The sequence below is a fragment of the Phyllopteryx taeniolatus genome, chromosome 3, assembly GCF_024500385.1.
Source record: "Phyllopteryx taeniolatus isolate TA_2022b chromosome 3, UOR_Ptae_1.2, whole genome shotgun sequence".
Taxonomy (NCBI): Eukaryota; Metazoa; Chordata; class Actinopteri; order Syngnathiformes; family Syngnathidae; genus Phyllopteryx; species Phyllopteryx taeniolatus.
This window is the reverse complement of record NC_084504.1, coordinates 32,258,932-32,278,285: the sequence shown is the minus strand read 5'-3', so window position 1 is coordinate 32,278,285 and position 19,354 is coordinate 32,258,932. Positions and strand designations below refer to the sequence as shown.

At 42.7% G+C, this 19,354-nt stretch overlaps 1 protein-coding gene across 2 annotated transcripts in view; it reads right to left on the bottom strand.

Moving 5' to 3' along the window:
• Nucleotides 1-19,110, bottom strand: part of si:dkeyp-14d3.1 (transmembrane protein 132C) — a 115,281-nt gene extending 96,171 nt beyond the window's left edge. Inside the window, exons 1-2 of one of the 2 annotated variants that reach the window (XM_061768748.1) lie at nucleotides 18,238-19,110; nucleotides 344-1,232 (exon numbers count right to left, since the gene is read on the bottom strand). In XM_061768748.1, coding sequence (XP_061624732.1) covers nucleotides 344-1,232; nucleotides 18,238-18,373 — 1,025 coding nt within the window. In that variant the 5' untranslated portion in view covers nucleotides 18,374-19,110. The remainder of the gene's footprint in view (nucleotides 1-343; nucleotides 1,233-18,237) is intronic. The other variant, XM_061768747.1, reaches the window with a different exon arrangement.
• Nucleotides 19,111-19,354: the final 244 nt, after the last annotated feature.

The window sequence follows — 19,354 nt, the reverse complement described above, 5'->3', positions numbered from 1 at the left end:
CATTTACATCATAAATAAATGAATTTCTTGCTTGTCTTCTGAATGGCCAATCAGACAGTTCTGTTATTTGTTTTTTTACTTAATTTTGTCAGGCGGCTTCCTTGTCACCCACATTCCTTATTTCATGAGGGTAGAATAATAATAACCTTTCTTTGCAGGCACCATTCATGAGCTGAGCTAAGAAAAAAAAAAAAAAAACACCCGCTGAGAAAACGAAGGCGTCATCAGCTTGTCTAATCATTTGTGACGTACAACACACCTAAATGTAACACACGCCTGTGTCATACAATTGGAAAAATGAGGACGTAAGCTACTTCATAATCCCAAAAAGGTTCATCCTTACCTGAGAGTGAACATCTCCACAGAAGAAGAGGCTGACACGGTGACGTAGGCTGAGACAGTTTCTCTCTGACTCACTGGTGTGGCGGGCACCAAAACCATGAAGTTATGATCCAGTCTGTGTTCAGCCAGTTGGAGTGGACTGGGATTCTGGTAGAGTCTCACACCGCCGATCCTTCTTAGAGGCGTGGAAGTATAGGAAGCCAAAAGCCCTTCCCGGCTCGAGCGGAGGAAGTTTTCCTTCTTGGCCTCCTCGGAATGGCACTCGCCTCCCTCTGTGGATTGCAGGATGTAGTAGAGCTCCACTGGGGTGCCCTCAGATACTTCCAGGTTCCTCTGGCGTCCCGGCACCACACTCGGGGGGCTGAACCAGCTGGCCAAAGGCTCCAGCTCAGCCACGCAAAGCCCCAAATCCCCCTGCAGCTGGCAGCTGCCGTGCACCTCTTGGGTCTCGTGAAAGGCAAACATGTGCACACAGGGAAGCTTGTTGATGGCACTGTAGTCATCCCAGTCCCTGCCTGCAATGTAAAATAGAACCTGAACTTTGGGCTTGGCCAGGTGAATCTTGGTATTCATGATAAAAGTCTGAACCTTCCAATTCACCGTAAAAAGTGAAGAGGCAGGAAAGGCGCCCGGACTCTGGAGGAGTTCTAAGGGGATTGTCTGCTCCACAGAGAGGGGCCCATAGCTGGAATTGACTGAGGGCAAACTCCTGGCCTGGTAGATGAAGAAAGACTCAGTGCGCGACATTAGACTAGAGTTCCTCATGAAGTCTTGATTGCTTTCCTTTAGGAAGAATGCCAAGTCAGTGTTGAGCAGCTGGTAGGTGACGGGAAGGTACGTGGGGATCGAAGTATATCTTTGCAATCCCTCTACCGCTCGGCTGTCGGCCACTGCAGGAAAGAAGAGAGAAGTTGAGTCGAAGCTGTGCTAAGCTCGCTATGAGCGACGGCATGTTGCGGATGGAGATGATGCAAAACTCTTCTTGATTCTTTTTTTTTTTTTTTTTTTATGACATTTTTAGCTTGCCGCGGGTCTCGGTAAAGGTTTAATGACGCATACTCAAAAAACAGGAAACGGCAGGTATTTGGATGTACTAAATTGCAGCAAGTATATGCAACATAATCTCTTCATGTTCCATCTTGTTAACATATCTTCAAGTAAAGTTGAACCATTCTTGGACAAAAATTGAAACAATGTATTTTTACTGTATTGATTTCAAACACTTTGAGTTTGGTGACTACCGGAGTGCCAGAACCGAAAGAGCGCCGACTGCATCAGCCGCGAAGATTTTCACTTACTCCTGCGCCGCCGTGAACAGAGAGAGGCTTCTAAAAAGTCTTTCAAATGTGCTACAGCCGTGTTTAATCCTTAAAGTAACTTAGAGAATGTACATATAAAGTGTACGTATTTGTGTTCAACACCAAAACAATGATTTACTTTCCTGAAAAAAGTTTAAAGAACAAAAAAAAAAATAAAAATCTCTATTGACACGAAAGGTCAATCCAAGTTATATATTGACTTCTTCGTGAAAAGAAAAGTCCAATATTTTCTGCGGTTAAAAAAGATGATGCCACGACCTCCTGGTTGAGGAGCTGTACATGGTACGTCAGAAAAGGTCAAATTGATTTTGGCCAATTTGCTCCGCGATTATACTCTTGCGGCGCACTCTCACTATCTAGCACGTGATGTATTTCCACTGATCACTGCTGTAATTGTATGCTGTGACAAAATGCAGCCATTGCCCTTAAACCCAGATGCAGTGATGTTCCGACTTGCAGCATCACCTGATTGCTTCAGATCCAGACTGGCTTTGTGGGAAAATGAGATTGGCGCAACAGAGTAATAAGCAAGCGGCAGGTTGGAGGTGTTTGTTCACTAGAAGCATCGTTGTAGGCGTTACGTTACATCGCTAACAAATGTGCAGCGAGTGCAAACCCGGACAGGAACAAAGACTGGTCTCAGCGTCCCAGGGTAACAACATCGCTACACTTACGTCACAGCCTTCAATTCAAGTCAAAGCGAAGCAAAAGGCCCCTGGAATCGAGACCTCGCTACCTTTGCTGCAATTGATTGTCTCCACAGCAGATATCTCCTTGTGTGCGCACACGTTAAGTAAACAAAACAGCAGGTATTGGCTTTCAGCGTAGAGGAATGATGTGCCTACCTGAGGTCTATTATGGAACATTAATTTCTGGAGCATTGTGCAGCAACCGCTAATGACAGTGAGGTTTTATTTTTAAATAAAAATCAAATCAAATTACCTTTTTGAAAGCATTAAATCTACGGTAACCAGAATCTCCACTTTTCAGCATGCGATCAAAAAATCATTACCGCAACAGTAATGAAATTCTGCGAGGGGCGGACCGTTTTTTGAAGTTCTGCAGGGCCACTGTGATAATACACTGATAATAATGACACCGGCAAGGGGAAAAAAATGATCCAGACAAGATGAATCACCCTCCAAACTACTTCAAATTTCAGCACAGTAGTAAATAGAGGAGTTTTTGAAGAAATGTGTGTGGAGCTTATTCAAGAATGTACTACTTTGGTCAAACTGCTGAGCCTACCTATTGCGTTCTATATGCATTATAAGAAAAAGCGCAATCAATTCAAGTGTATAATAAGTTAGAATGACATTGCTGTACTATATTTGGCACCATTTGAAATCAATAAACACAAAGTGGTCAGGTCTGCGCTAAACCTTGTTATTCATCCTTCATTTTTACACACACACACACAAAATCAAAATCGATTCAGGACCCTAAATGGAGGTATAAATGCAGTCATTTCTGTGTATAGCGCAGCATGTAGTACACAAGTCACAGAGCGATTGGAAGCCATTTCACCTCATATCAGCATAAGCAAACCTTGTTTCGGAAAAGACCCGACAAATGACAGGGAGACTGCTGCCGCTACTAGAAAATAATAGTCGTTGAAAATATCCAATGACCTCAAATGAATATAGTAGGTCCGTCGGTGCTTTGGGATGGCAACTGAAGAATAAAAATCTCAATAACAGAGCACTTTGCAAACACAATATCTGTGTGTTGTTGTTATCTTGTAACTACAATGATAGTTTCATGCTATCGCTGTTCAACAACTTATCCAAAAAGTGCTACAAAGGATGAAAAATAATAAATATTTTATAGATATATAATTGAATAATAAAAATCTAATATAAGAGAAACTCGGTATGATAATTTTGAAGGCAATAAATTCAAAGTGTAATATTAATGGCAATAGTTGGGGAAACGGTTATTAATTATATCACATTTGCTAGTCATTTTGCTTAAAAAAAAGAAGGGGTGAAATAATAGCAATATAGGGGAATAGAAATCGAGACAAAAGAGAAAATATCTTATTCAGCATACAAATTGTAATCCACAGCATGCATAATTAAATTAACCTCTTATGGAATTTCATTTCATAATGCTGAGCCAGAAAAAAAATCAAATGTTAGCATCTGATCATTCCATTCTCTTTGTTAATATGAAAGGACTCCCTCCCCCACGCTACAGTTTTTATAAAACCATATTTTCTGACCACATTGAAAAGGATTGCCTCGCTAAATTTTGGTGGTGCATCATGAGAACATTGTATATTCCATACATGAGCGCAAACAATTTAGCAGTTACTTGTCTGTGCACAGCACCATCCCACAGATTGCCTTGGAGCGGTTCAAAAGACTTCCAAGTTCCCCATATTATGGGCTAGACGCTGTTAGAAATTGAAGTGATTCATCCTATGTGAGCCAAATGAATTGATTTTTGAGCTGAAATTTTATCATACCAAGATCAGGTCTAATTCTAAAAAAATTGTCCCCAGCGGGCAGCAGTCGCTCGTCCAATAGGACTTTAGAACCGGAGGGTCACTCTTCGGGTCCTGCTTGGGACAAAACAAACCGCAACTAGTTGTCGGAGAGAATCCTGACGCCAGCCAAAGTGCTTCAACCTCAGCCATTGGAAAGGAAAATGCATGAAGCCAGCAAAAAAGGTTTGAGGTCTCAGATGAGCGGTAGCTACCAAGCTTCGACATTAACGGTAGCCGATGGCCCAGAGACACTAACTACGTACGTCACTGTGTCGGACCACTTGCGTACCTTACAGAGCCTGGCCAGTACAAATTTCATAAAGAAATGGGGGTGCACGGTATATACATATATAGATTTATTTATTTTGGTTGGTTTTGGTAGACATTAGGAATTTGACCGAAGGTATAGATTTGGACTGTACCAACCAATTGCGATAACGTTTGCTGCTGATGTCATCGGATGGCATAAAACGGATTCAAGCACGACAGTTCGGGCGGCTCCTCGAGCTGACGAGCTAGCGTGGCTAAACACTGTGTTCCTCTAAGTCACGAATAATCGCCTCCGTGCCAGCAAATGAGCGAGTGTACACTTCGGACAATTTCCGTTATCACGTACGGAAGACCAGTAGTAATTAACAAGAGAAGACGGAGAAGCCATGCTAACCGCTAAACTATCGTTAAATGTAGTCGCTCGGGTGTTGCACTCCTCTTCACTGAAGTCTGGCTGGTTATAGCAGAGAGTCACCGACTATGAACAGCCAATTAGTAGGCCAATGCATACGTCTGGAGCTAAAATAATACACAGCTACACACAGGAAAAGTAACACACTATCGCATACGTCTGCCCAGAGGCGGGGCCTATAAGGTTAAATAAAAGTATATTATGTAGTCTGTTAAATAGTTATTTCAGCAATGTTATTTGTTAGTTTGCACAATAGAGTGCTGCTTTGATTTTGACTTTAAATGTACTTGATTTGCTAAAGGACCATAAAACACATTCAGAAATACTCCCAGTATAAAATTGTTTTGCGCTAAATGCCAATAACGTGAAGGGATTCAGTTTATACCCTGATATGAATTTGAGGCCATATCTCTCCCAGCCCTACATCCCAAATGTGTTTTACTCTTTTAGCCACTTCTCACTTCAGTCGAGCCATTTTACCACGCTGTGCACGTTTTTTGTGGGCGCATATCAGGTTAACAATCCTCGATCTTCAACCACAATAGGATTACACCCTCGATTTATTTTATTTATTTTTTTTTTTAATGCTAATGACTTCCACTGTCGAGGCTGCTGCAGCAAGTAAAATTATCCATGCAAGATCCCATGTTATAATTTCACTATAAATCTTTTTTTTTTTTTTTTTTTTTTTGGTTGACTTGTACATCTACTTGACTAACATGCTAAAAATATCACTAAACCTGATATTTCTTGTAATGTGTCAGTCTGTGAATAAAACGTACTACTTTATTGTATATTGGAATACAGATAGTGCCAAAATAAATTTCAAAACTGAAATAAAAAAAATTAAAAATCAATTATTTGTCACTCGAACCTAGTCAAAGAGGGGCTTTTCGAAAACCCGATTCGTATGAAAGAGTTATGAATCAGTCGATGTCTATGTATGGTTAATCTAAACTTAATCATTGAAACTTTGCATATTATATCATGAATACACAGGGCCAGTAACGATTCTGAGAGGCTCGTAGGGCCTCCGCTCAAACGGGTTTCACGTCAGACCCTGAAGCATCAGCTAGACTTACTTAGGCCAGCTCTTGGGAACTACATGGCGATATGTAGAGCTGAAACGGGACCAGTAGAGCAAAAAGCAAAGTAAGTCAACATCCAACTATAGAGGACGCCAGGGAAAGAAGGGCCATGTTCCTCCTTCCCACTTGGAAAATAATATTGCTGTCCGCGTGGGCTGGCTGGTCAGTTTCCGCTCCATCAAACATGTCAAGACTTCCAAGAGGAAAGGCTCGGAAAGTTTTGTAAATGTGATCACTTTAAGGTGTATCGAGAAAACACCACATATGTTTATACCATTTACTAAATTTTCTTCACTTTTCAATGATCATCAAAAGTCAACTTGTTTTTTTCCCCCTCGATTGTCTAAATGTAATTTACTGAACAAACAATTACACTCCAGTTGTCATGACAGCCAAAGTCGACAGTCTTAAACATGACTGATGAGGGAAAGTTCTCTCGTCCCATTGAATCACCTGCATCATATTTCGCACCATGTTCAATTAATAAGGGCTATTGAATTTCTGACTGTGCGTCAAGAATAATAAATACAGTATTTCCTTCAGGTATCATTTGGGCATGATTTATGCTTTTGAGTAGCTGAGAAATTCAAGGAAAGAGGAGTGGGAAAAAATCAATACACGACACAGTATGGTATTACTCCTTGCCAGCCTCCATACAAAAAGAATCATTCAGGCAAATAGAAGTCTGTGGAGTCCGCCTGGCTGATAAGTACAAGGTATCGAGGGGGAAGGTAACACCATAATGAGGAGTTTTGAAAGGAGAACGTGCTTCCTAATCTCTGACAAGAGCACAATTAAATGTGCACTTATTGCCCCTGATTAACGTTCAGCTGTGTGTGCGTGTGCGCGTGGGTCTTGGCAGGCTACGAAGGAAACTAGAGGGGATGTTTGTTGCCTTTCCCCTAATGGATGGCCACATTTAAGATTCTAAGAGCTAATAAAGAGTAATGGGTCTTTGCCTTCTCATGGGAGGAGGAAGAGCTATTTTGAGTTCATGAGAGAAAGCGTCATCTCGGGGATTAAAGCGTATCGACCACTGAAGGGTAAATACTGCAACGCGGAGCCACTGGCCTATTTGGAGGGAGCTGGAGGAATGAAGAGGAACCGGGAAATTGCATCACTGTCCGTGGCTGCGCTGGTCAGTGGGGGTGTCATTAAGGCTTTTCTCCAGGTGCTGTGATGTGTCTGGAACGGCGTTATCGCAACAGCGGACGGCAAAAGCCCAGAGCGTCCTGCGAACAACGCATCCTTTGAGCCATCCTGTGCACATGGCTGTGGGCCAAAGGTGCTGAATGTATTCGGCCTGCGTGCTTGAGACAAGCAAATATCTGTGTACCCGTCAGTGTTCCTGCAGATAGATCAGACTCTAAAACCTAAAGTGTGCCCCGGAATTCATCTCGACGTCCCCCGGCGCGGTCGTTGACGATCTTTGGATCATCGTGATGAATAGTGGCATTTGCAAGACGTCATCTGGCCTCTTTGTGAGTGAACTTTAACATTGAGAGAGCTGCGATACGGGAGCATGCGGACACAATTCCTACTCGGGTTCAAGAATATTCGACAATTACTAAATAAATGGGTTTATAGGGGAGCATTACATCACTTTAGGTCAGTATGTCACGTAAAAATCAACATTATTTTGGTGTTGAAACTGTGCCAAATCAGAGCTGCTGATGCAGACAACAAACTTCTGGTAATGGCAACATGGGGCACATATAGACAAACAATCATTTAGACTCTCATTCACACCTACGGACAATTTAGTCTTCAATTAACCTAGCGTGCATGTTTTTGGAATGTGGGGTGGGGGGGTGAACCAGAATACCTGGAGAAAACCCTCGCAAGCACAAGAACGTGCAAGCTCCACGTAGCAAGGCCGGAGCCTGGATTCGAACCCACGACCTGTGAACTGTGAGGCCGCCGTGCTCGCGAGTCGCGCCGTGCCCCTTTAACACATTTCGACAAATCTGAGGGTATGGGAAAAAAAACTTTCTTTTGGTTATGAAGGTCTTTCGTCAAAGCTGTCCTGTCATTGAATTCTTGTGTAAACCTTCCACAATCTCTGTGATCTTGTTATTTTGTATTGTCTATTTGTTGTTTGCACAGAATAATGCCACAGCAAAGCATTTGACAGCAGATACTAACTTCCAAAATAAGTATTCTATTCCTATTGATGAAAGATGCAAAGAGAGATAAGTGCTTCTTATTGAGATTAAATCAGAGAGAAAAGTGGGGAGGTTTCACACAACAGTGGCAAATGAAAACATCTCCGGCCCGCACTGCGGGACACAACTAGTTTCACTTTCTTCCGGTCCAGCTGCCAAGAGGAACTTTCATTCTGTGATTGACGGCTTGCTATCCAGCTTAATTCGTTCGTAGGAATCTCCAGAAAAGAAAAGCTTTTTAATGGGGTGGGGGGGGGGGAACTCTCATGGGAATGGATAATGATGCTGATGATGATGATGATGATGATCATTTCATGCTACTCTGCAGGAAGAATAGAAACCCTCCCTCCGAGTTAATTCTCAGCAGGCCTAAAGCTACTACAACACAATTTTTTCCAGGAAACGCTAACGTGAGGTTGAAAAACAAGATGCTTTATCAATACTACGATGCGTCCTAGTGAATCTCTTGCTGTGCAAATAAGACACGGGGGTGAAAGCTACCCGTATTCAATTATCCCTCGTGGCTAATGCACCCAACTTAGTCTTATCGTGGAGATAAAACACTTCAGGCTCGGAGGTTTTCTTTGAAAAGTACTCTCCGCCAGACCATCGCTCATTGCTCTATTATATGCAAATCCGCAGTTGAAGAAGATATACCATTGGAATATACATTTTGGAGGAAAAACAGTTCAAGTCCATGTGCTGTGCAGTAATCTTGTTTTCTCTCTGACAAGCACAAAGTGCCAGCCTTCTGAGCTACGTCTCCCAATATTGCACACACTCAATCATTTCTTTGCTTTGGGGAAACGGTCAATATTACGGCGTGACAGCATGTTATCGTTTATCCCTTATCGTCATTTTATTGCGCCAGTGGAGTCATTCATCCCAGGTTAAAGTAGTTCCCGGTGTAAAATATGTCTCTCTGTATAGCTTTGACACAGCTGCTTTATAAATTCGACAGAGGATTGGAAATTGTGCTAAGAAAATGCAGTTGCACAAACTGCACTGCCAAAAACTGTATGCCTACAGTTTGCACAGGAAGATGCCGATCTCTTTTTTTTTTTTTTTTTTTTTTTTTTTTATTACTGCGACGGCATTTAGAAAATGTAGCATCCTCCATGTCTTCCTTGTTACTATCGTTATTTTATTGAATTTCACTACACTAATAATCTGTAAACTCATGGCAGCAAACAAATCTGGTGCCGTTTGGGTGGCCCAGACTGTAAATGAACGTATATTAAAGTACTCTTCACTGTGCGAGAAGCTAAAAGTGTACTGCGTGATACAGCAACGAGCGCATAAACATTTGGCTGAGCAAGCAATTAAATGACATACATCAATTTAAAGACTGACAAGCAAGTGGATATCATTGCTGCAGTAAATAAAGAAAATCTGAAGTATTTATCTCAATGAACTTCTGAAGATGTATCTCGAGTTAATAAATCATTTTGTAGTTGCCATCATTAATGTAATTTACACCAAACACAAATAGAAATGCAACTCTTGTTTTCGCTGCCATTTTTCGTGAGCTGGACTCAAAGATCTAAAACAAAAGGCCATTTTCCTCAAATATTGTTCACAAAGCTGTCTAAATCTGGGTTAGTGAGCATTTCTCCTTTGTCGAGAATCCATCCCACCTCACAGATGGGGCATATATCAAGATGCTGATTGGACGGCATGATGATTGCACAGGCCGGCCACAGTAAAAGGCCACTCTGAAATGAGCAGTTTCTCTTTGTTGTGGGGGTCTGGGAGGTCAGAAAAACAGCCAGTATCTGGTGTGACCACCATTTGCCTCATGCAGTGCAACACAACTCCTTCACATAGACTTGATCGTGGCCTGCGGAATGTTGCTCCACTCCTCTTCAGTGGCTGTGCGAAGTTGCTGCATATTGGCAGGAACTCAAGTCTGTTACGACGACGAACTGCAGTCAGAAATTCTGTGGTTAATGCCAACCAATTGTTGCCGCAGCTGGTGTCAGACGAGCTCGGTGGTGAACATGCCTGGGCTGGTGTGGTTACACGTGGTCTGCGCTTGTGAGGCCGGTCGGAAGCACGGCGAAATTGTCTGGAACGCCTTTGGAGACGGCTTCCGGTAGAGAAATGAACATTCGATTGAGGGGCAACAGCTCTGGTGGACATTCCTGCAGTCAGCACGCCAATTGCACGCTCCCTCAGAAGTGTGCTGTGTGATAAAACGTCACTTTTCAGACTGGCCTTTTATTGTGGCCAGCCTGTGGCACACCTGTGCAATAATCATGATGTCTCATCAGCATCTTGATATGCCACACCTGTGAGGTGGGATGGATTAACTTGACAAAGGACAAATGCTTACTAACACAGATTTAGACGGATTTGGGAACAATATTTGAGGGAAATGGTCTTTTGCGTATGTTGAAAAGAATTTTAGATCTTGGAGTCCAACTCGTGCAAAATGGGAGCAAAAACAAAAGTGTTGCGTTTATATTTTTGTTGAGTATGAGAAACATTGAGCGAGATCAAAATTTACATTTCCACAGCATTTTACTGTTTGGAGAAGGAATATGGCAAATGGAATCATGTGTTCATCAGCATTTAGCATTCATGTCATCACAAATAACTGACAATAAAACGCTGGTTCATTTTTATATTCACGTTTCGGCATTCACAAATTCACCTATTTGAATTATTATTTTCTTTTTTTTGTGGGGAGTGGTTGCCAGGTAGGGCGTCTATTGACAGTTTAGTCAACTACCCTGAGAAACATGTTTTTGAAATGTGTGAAGAAGCCGCAGTACCTGGAGAAAACACGCAAAAACATGAAAACGAGCTTAACGTCTTAACCAATTTCCTGTCACCTGAGGGTTCAAATGCGAGATCTTGGAAAAGTGGCGACACATCCAAATAACTCCTAAATTGTTTAAGCTGATGTACGGAATCATCTACGCAGGAAAAAAGTACGTTATTTTCAATCTGTTTCTTAAACTGTATTAGGGCGAGGTCAATCCGGTCGAAGATGAACTATTTCAATTGGAGTTGAGTTTACAATCTAATCCAGTTACGTGTTTGAGAGATTGCAATCAAAAAGGTTTCGAGGGTTGATTTAAAAAAAAAATAATAATAATAATAATTTAAGAATCTGAGCCAAACTAATTTCTCCAGAGATAGACATGACCTTGAAATATTACCGTAGTTATCTTGCGTTTGTGACTGACCAGGTTATGAGTAACAGATCAGTGTTTGTGGATCCTACTTTTGTCTTACATTTATCCTCGGATGTCAACTAATGCGTTCATTCTGACGGACATCAGTCATTTGTGTGACACATTCAGGGAGGACGTACTATGATGAGGTGAGGGCAAACTATTTTCCAGTAATCTGTTGCTGATACATACTCAAAACTCAGCATTGGTTCAAGACAATTGGCTTTTAAAGAGTTCCGCTCACCGTCACGTTACCTGGTATCTGACCCATACCAGCTTTCCCCTCATCTCAAGAGTCAGGAACTCAGTTTAGATGTTTCTGGAATTGCCGGCATGTCTGCATAGAGCATATTTCCAGGCTTCCCGACAGGTCAGATTAAGAAGTTCTTAAATAAACCCCACTTGCTCCCATCTGCGAGACTAGACTAGATAAGTACAGCAACTGACAAGCTTAGCAATTTTAGATGTCCTTTATCCTTTTCTCTGCTCTCTGTCCTTGGCATGGTTATTCCTAAAAAGATTCATGCCTACTTAGCACTGTTGCCCCTCTGTCAAAGCAATATACATCATGCTTGTGTTAATCCCAGAAAGCCTGTAGAAAATCTCATTTGTTAAAGAAGTCGAGCATGTGGACAGTCTAAGCTGGCAAAAACGCTTCAGGTCCTTCACTCTTCCAGGCTAAACTAGCCTTACTAAATGAAATGTGCAATTATGGAGCACGAGTAGATTACACCAGTCTGAATTTCAGAAGTTGCCACAGTGGCTAACGATTACAAGTCCTCCACGCCACGATTCTGCCGTCTCTGCCAATGAGCAGAAACCGCTCATTCTGAAAAGAAAGGCCAATGCGAATCACGAGCAGCTCACCGGGCCAAAGAATCACTTTTAGCTTGCTTTACTCCCATTTACTGTATCTCGTGCGTGGGAAGAGTTCGCATGTCCTCTGAGAGAACCACATCGAGATCTGCCTTGTGCTCCGGCAGTGTTTAAGGCTGACAGGAGATATTCAATCTAGGGCCTTGTGTGCAAGACACGCTATATGTACGCTATATGAGGTAACCTGAACCTGCCTGCTGTGGCCCACTAAAATTCAACGAATAAACCTATATTTCATTTAATAACTTGTCTTCAAAGTGTATAAAAACGTGGTTCATCTCATTACGCTTCCTCCTTTTTTCATCTTAAGTCACCAATCTTTATTTCTCTTTGTGCCACTTCCGTTCAGCTTGTTGCGACTATCCAATTTGTGAGCATTATTAAAGCCTCGGGGGATAGCGGGAGGGGATCGGCATGAGACGATATTGGGTCGGAACAAGCAGTGACCGGATGCACGGCCTGGCCAACGCCCCCCCCCCCCCCCCCCACTGGCCTGGATGGCACCACTGAGCGCCAAAGTGCCACCGAGTCATGCTTCAAACACTGACAATAATGAATCTATCTATGATCTATGAATCTGAATCCAAGTGTCGCTCATCATCAACTCCGTGTGCTTCAGCCTGCGAGACTCTGGGAAGCTCGAATGCCAAAAATGAAAAGTTAAATGGAGCTGAACACGGCATGCGAACAACACCGTGCACGAGAAATTCCCTCTAAAATTGCGATGCAGTCCATGAGCCAAAGAAAATATTTCATCAATAAAAACAAAATGATGATAAAAAACAACAATGTAACCATCACAGCACATCAAAGTGCCCCCTCATCTCCAATACAAATATGACCTCTACAAAGAAAGTTACCAACATTATCAGTATTATCACAACTGAAATAATCAATAGAAAAACAGATACAAGCAAATCTGAACAAATGTTATTTTGGGGGTTCAATCAATGGATGAATTTAGATGTTTTTATTTGTGTTTACTTCTTTATTTTGCTGTTGCACATGCCAATAAATCCATTCACGCTGACTGTGAAAAGGCAGCTCATTCAATTCGAGCCACTCCTGCCAGGCTAACTTGCGGCGATGACGGTCCGAGGTGGGCATTACCGTCGCACTGGTTGTCGTCTCGAGGCTAATTAGGGACACGTGCATACAATACACTTGCGTTCCAATTACACCAATCCAAATGCGTTCATATTTTAGGTGATGAAAATCAACATAGAAGGTTCATTGATTAAGCAAGATGTTATATTTATATTATATTATATTTATAGACCTCATGATTGACAACTTGTTTACATCCAAGAGAGTTAACCGGTTAATCCACAGTATGCAGAACGTGACGTGACCAAACCCGGAAGGCGGGATCGCTAACTTCCTGTGTATGCTACGCTAATGAGCATGACTGATTCCATTTATCCAGAATAACCTTGTTATTGTGTTGACATTGTCATTGAGGTCAATTGATTCATCTTCAGACTACAGTATGGGCAAGTTTTTTTTGGGGGGGTTTGTTTCTTTAACTATTAAAATACATTTTTTAAAAAAAAGGAAAACAACAAAAATGGATAGATGGTTAGATATAATAAAGCACACTGTTCAGACACTACGAGAACATGAAATGGAAAGCAAAAGTGCACTATATTGTATTTTTCAAATCCAAATTCTGCTGCATTAGCGCAGCATTTTGAATAACAAAGAGGCCCACAAACAGTGTTTTAACATGCTCTCCACAAGCTATCAGCCACGCCGCAAAGAAGTCAATGGGCCTTGACAATATGTACTTGTCACTTCATTGGCTCTCGTGCCTCTGATAGACTGCGACAGCCCTGCACACATCCAAGTGCTCGCTTCTCTCAGATGGTGAAACTCGTAAGCCAGATGTCTGGCATCACTCAAGTCCAGACTCTGTAGTGAATTAGAGGAGAAGATGCATTTTTTTTTTTTTTTTTTGCTGCAAAGAGGAAAAATGACACCACAACATTGTGACCCTTGCACAATATAACCACATCATCCATCCATCCATCCATCCATTTTCTATACTGCGTATCCTTATTAGGGTCGCGGGTGAGCTGGGGCTCGCAGCCGCTGACTTTGTGCCACAGTCAACAATGTTTATTATTGTGGTTATTATTTTGAATGGTATAAAACTGCGTTGCATCAGGAGGGTTGTGCCTGATATTTTGTTTGCTACTATACTAGTATATTTCTTGTATTTCTGTTCTCGTAACAGCCTGTGAGTGGAAATAACTGAGTGCATTCCTTTGGTTTGAGTAGGAATATAAATGCAGCTTGTGTTTTGTGTTAATGTCATGCCTGACAACAATTTACTTTTGTTGTAAATCACAAAAACTTACTTTTTGGTCTCGTTTGATTTGTTTTATTTGGTTTGCTCTCTAGCTAGGTAGGAGAAAAATGTTGTTTTTTTTTTCAAACAAAAATGACTGCAATCTGACCATAGGCATCGAGTGCAATCTACAGGATCCAGTGCATTATAACTTAACACCGTTAAGAAGTGACTTTTATTACCAAATGCGCATGCAGTAAACAAGACACAAAAAAAGAGGAACCAAATAATTTTATAATAAAATGTTTGTCTTTTTTCAGCATTGTTCTTAGTAGCATCGGGCAAAAGCAAATGATAATCGAAATGAAGCGGATTTAACACTTTAAAGTAATGCAACCTGTTTGCTTAGGTTCCCAACAAATTATGTGCCACATCAGATATTTAGAATGTTTTTTGTCTTGTGTGCGTGCACGCGCGCCATAAAGGTTGGCTTTTGCAGGTCCAGCCGTTAGTTATGGTTCGTTTGTTGATGAGATCATTGGACCTTGATGAAGGATGGCACCAGGACAGAAGGGTACGCATCCCGGCACCTATTGGACAAAAGCCTCTTCAAGTTAAAAAAAGAGTTTGCGCCAGAACCTAATATATGGAGTGCGATATATTTCACATGGTTGGTCATACATTGTGCGAACTACACAAGGCTAAAGAGGGAGTAAGTCGGATGGAGCCAGAGGAAATACTCCCTCTTGGAAGATTTGCCAAGTCGGGACAGACATTGCAGCACCCAATCAATACAGTTCCGATGAAATAAAGTTAGTTGAGGTTAGCGTGCACACGCTGGGGTGCAAAGGTGGGGTACTGCATCAGCCATAACGCTTTTAATTGGCTAATTCATTCAATAAAGAAAATAAATGCAGCGCGCTAGAGTGCAGTGCGCAAAATCTATTCACGTGTACGTGTGGCAGTTTGTGGCATCCTGGAAAGGTGAAAATGTTGGGCAGTAAAAGCAAATGCAACCATAAGCACACTTTAAATCAAATATTAGTCTGTTGAGAATTACAATGTTCTTGCAAGATGATTTGTATTTTTTTTTGTTTTTTCCAGCACGGTCCTGTGCGCAGTCGGCTTCCTTTTCCTCTCCCGTGCCAAGTCGAATCGGGCTGTGACCTCATGAGCAGATTTATCGGGAGGGTTTCTCTTAAGACACAACTAGTCCCTGATGAGTGTGCGCACGCCATAATTTCAATCGCCCTCATTCCTCTAAAAAAAAAACAAAAAACAAAAAAAACATGACATACATTAATAACCACAACACACGCGATTATTTCCCTAATTTCCTCCCCCTTTGAAATGTGATTCAATTGGATTGGAGGTCACGGCTGTAATAATGACCCAATTACCATTGGGCGAATGGACTTGGTGCAAATATGGGACTTTGAAATGATGACGTATGAATCGACGGAAGAAAAAAACAACTTCATTGGACTCCGTGAATGCAAAGCAACATTGTCGGCTTCCCAATCCCGCTTGAAGGATAATGACAGTACACGAGCTTGCGCTAAGTGTCCACCCGCTCCCAATCATTAAGGCGACGCGTGCACTTGGACATTTCACGTGCACGGGTGGCGGTGGCTCGTCCACAATCGCTCGCTTTGGCAAATCCAAGTTCCAGACATCATCGAGCCGCATTGTCACTCTTGAGACGACGACGACGACGACGACCGCTGCGGTGCCCTAGAGCAAGGCACCCGCACATCCCCATCACTCTGACTTCCTGCCTTATTGGACGTTTGTGTGACAACTAAAGGCTTCTTCTTCTTCTTCTTCTAAATCCCACGGCACACTGCAGCCCAAACATCTTTACAGTACGGCGCGACGGCGCCGCTGCCATTCTTTTCTCTCTGAATGAGGATTCACTGCAAACAACACCCCTGGGCTGCCAAACTGAATGCAACATCTCCCTCTTCTAATCATGACCTCCCTTCACAAGTCTCTGGTGCCACATACCGAAGTGCATAAAACACCCTGCAAGACAATCTTGCCGAGAACAAAAAATGCTCGACACGGGTAGAACGCAAGACGACAACCTTAAACATCTTGATAAGCCAACGAGCTGGTACGTTTCCCATCTGATGGATGCAATAAAGATGGCCAGTGACAACAGATTTGTGTATCGTTAAGAATTGTCTTCTGTTGGCAATTTGTTAAACTGTTTTGTCAAACAAATCAAATCAAACATAATTTTACATCAACGACTTCATCATTTGTCATATCTTGTTTTCTCAACGGAGGCCGGGGTAGATCCACGGAAGAGGTACAAGCCCACTTAGGTGGCAACCGGGGGGTAAAAACCTTGCATGGAGAGAACCCTGCGGCTCCACAAACCGCTGGTGTCTTCTGGAAAATCCTAAAGGATAAGCCGCGTCCAGATGTGCGAGGGATGTGCACCGAGTACTTACGGATGTCGAATGACGGATATGCTTTCTTGATCCCCTTCCGGATCTGGTTAAGCTCGTGGATAAGACGAAGTGACACGAGATTGGATATTCCTCTGAGGAATACCACCAAGTCTCACTAGAACCTCCTTTTATTAAATAGAAGAGATGAATGATTTATTCCAGTGTTTTCAAAAACAGAAAAGGACAAGTCCCGTTCTACGGTGCAACGTTCTCACATTCACCGCAATGTTTTTTCAAAACAAAGCGTCAAAGTTGAACTACAAAACCAGACGGACGATCGTCCTCCCTAATTGCTGCTTGATGCGTTTTTCGTGCATGGATTTGATGCTCTGGCGCCCGGGACAACGTTCTCAATTGTCATCAGCATCTCGTGGGAAGTGGTGCCGCGCAGCTTTCGGGCACAACACGCCAATTAGGATCATACTTCGCGTTTACTGAGGAGGCCTCGGACGACGGCGAACGTTATTAATCAACACCGAGTCGGCCCCACCGTACCGCGGCCGTCAAATCAAAGTCTTCAACCGTGACGACGGAAATATTCTCGAGGTGGATGCAGACGTCGGACATGTCAGATGCGCTTAGGCTCTGATCAGATTGAAATCTGAAGGTAATAAAGCGGAACTTTGTTTTTGGCTGGTGAGGTGAATAAGTGTTAAAGCGTTTGCACATGCGAATCAGCGACTCGTTCGGGCAGGAGTTGGCCGTTTGGATCAATTTGCTGTAAAAAAAAAAAAAAAACTGAAAGTTGTTAACATGTAAAAATAATCACAATTTTGAACAATGCATACGTTATATTTAAATGCAGGACGACAGACGACAGGACTTCATTTGGCCTCGGATCCGCTTCCGGTTCCGGCCTGTCTGAAACCGATTGATCGGTTGATCTTGCAAAGTCAGCAAGAGCTGGACTGGGACAAACTCCAACATGAATATTCTTTTTTTTTTCCTCCTCATTCATTGACTTCATTGCAGTTGAAGGTCTCCCACCCTGGAAGTCTCTGTAACGTTTTCCTCCCAAAAAGTGATTGCATCTTGCACTAATAAGCCTTTAACGCTAACATGTGAAGCGCAGTAATATTGAAATATTCAGGAGATGGATGTTGTGTACACTAGTTCCGGAGATTTTGGGGGGGGGGGGGGGGGGCAGACTGGTGCCAATCTGCTGTGATTTGATGTTGCATCACATTACATTGGGGGGGGATGCAAAGATAAAATGTCACATTCACTACCATTCATTCATTGTTTCTTAAGCAAATTTTAGATGTCAAAGCGTAGCAAAAGACAATTGGGGGGAGAAAAGGGGGGAAAAAAAAAAAAAAAAAAAAGGTTGAAAATGTTCTTACCTCTGAAAAGTGACACCACAGACAGAGGCAGAAGGATATGCAACATGTTTCTTGGAGTGATATGAGGGGAAGTCACCCCAAAATCAAAAGGAGGCAAAATGTCTTCATTCAAAGTCCAAAAGTGGAATTGCTGCATCCTCTTTTCAAAGAGGAAAAGACAACGCGACGCAAACTCGTTCCGGTTACAAACAAATGTTAAACAAAACGGTCTAAAATCAACTTATAAAAGATGCCTTTGTTGTTGGGTTGCTTGTCGTCCTCTTTGGCTGGAAGATGAAGAAAGGGAAACCGGGCGCATGTTTCAATCATTTTCGTTCAAGAAAATCGATTGGATTGGATGTCTGTAAAATCCCGCTGAAGAAGCATCAAGAAGGTAAGGAACGAAATGTGTTGAATGGCGTCTCCTCAAAGCATCACTTTGTCTTTTGCGTGCTCGAAGCGTCCTAAAGTTGCCCGCAGGAAGAAAAAAAAAATGCACACACACACACACAAAACCAAAAAAGATTAATATAGTCCGATGAGCGCACATCAAACGGCGCCCATGCAAGCGTTCATCCAGTCCGGATGAGAACTCCAGCTGCTCCCTTTGCAGCCGATGAATTGCAAAACTGCAGCTTCCAGTCCACTGTGACATCAGGTGCCTCAAATATTCTGCGAAAGTCCGACCACGCGTGCGTGCGTGCGTGCGTGCGTGCGGGTTATCGGTTGCAGCCCCCGAAACGCGTCTGGAAAAGCCGATGGCGGTGGCAGCAAGTTGGACTGGGAAAAACAGCACGAACACTCGCGTCAGGTCGTCAGTAGAACAATGATGCGTTCGCGCATATCATTAAAAAAAGAATAATACAATGTTGGACACATGAAATCAGTGTCCCTATTTGCAGTTTTGGATGATGGCCCCCTTTCTTTCTTTCTTTCTTTCTGTGTGAGAGTTGTCCCGTCAAAAGCGTGAGCGCACCGCTTGGAGGGCGCGAGCGACCCCTTGCGGCGTGAATCCTCAACTGACAAGCGAAGTGGCCTTCAGGTGTTTGGCAAAGAAAATCGCGGATATCGCGATGGCGTCGACAGCTTCCATTCGACCACACGCTGATCGACTTCAAGGTTCATTGTTCCATTCTGC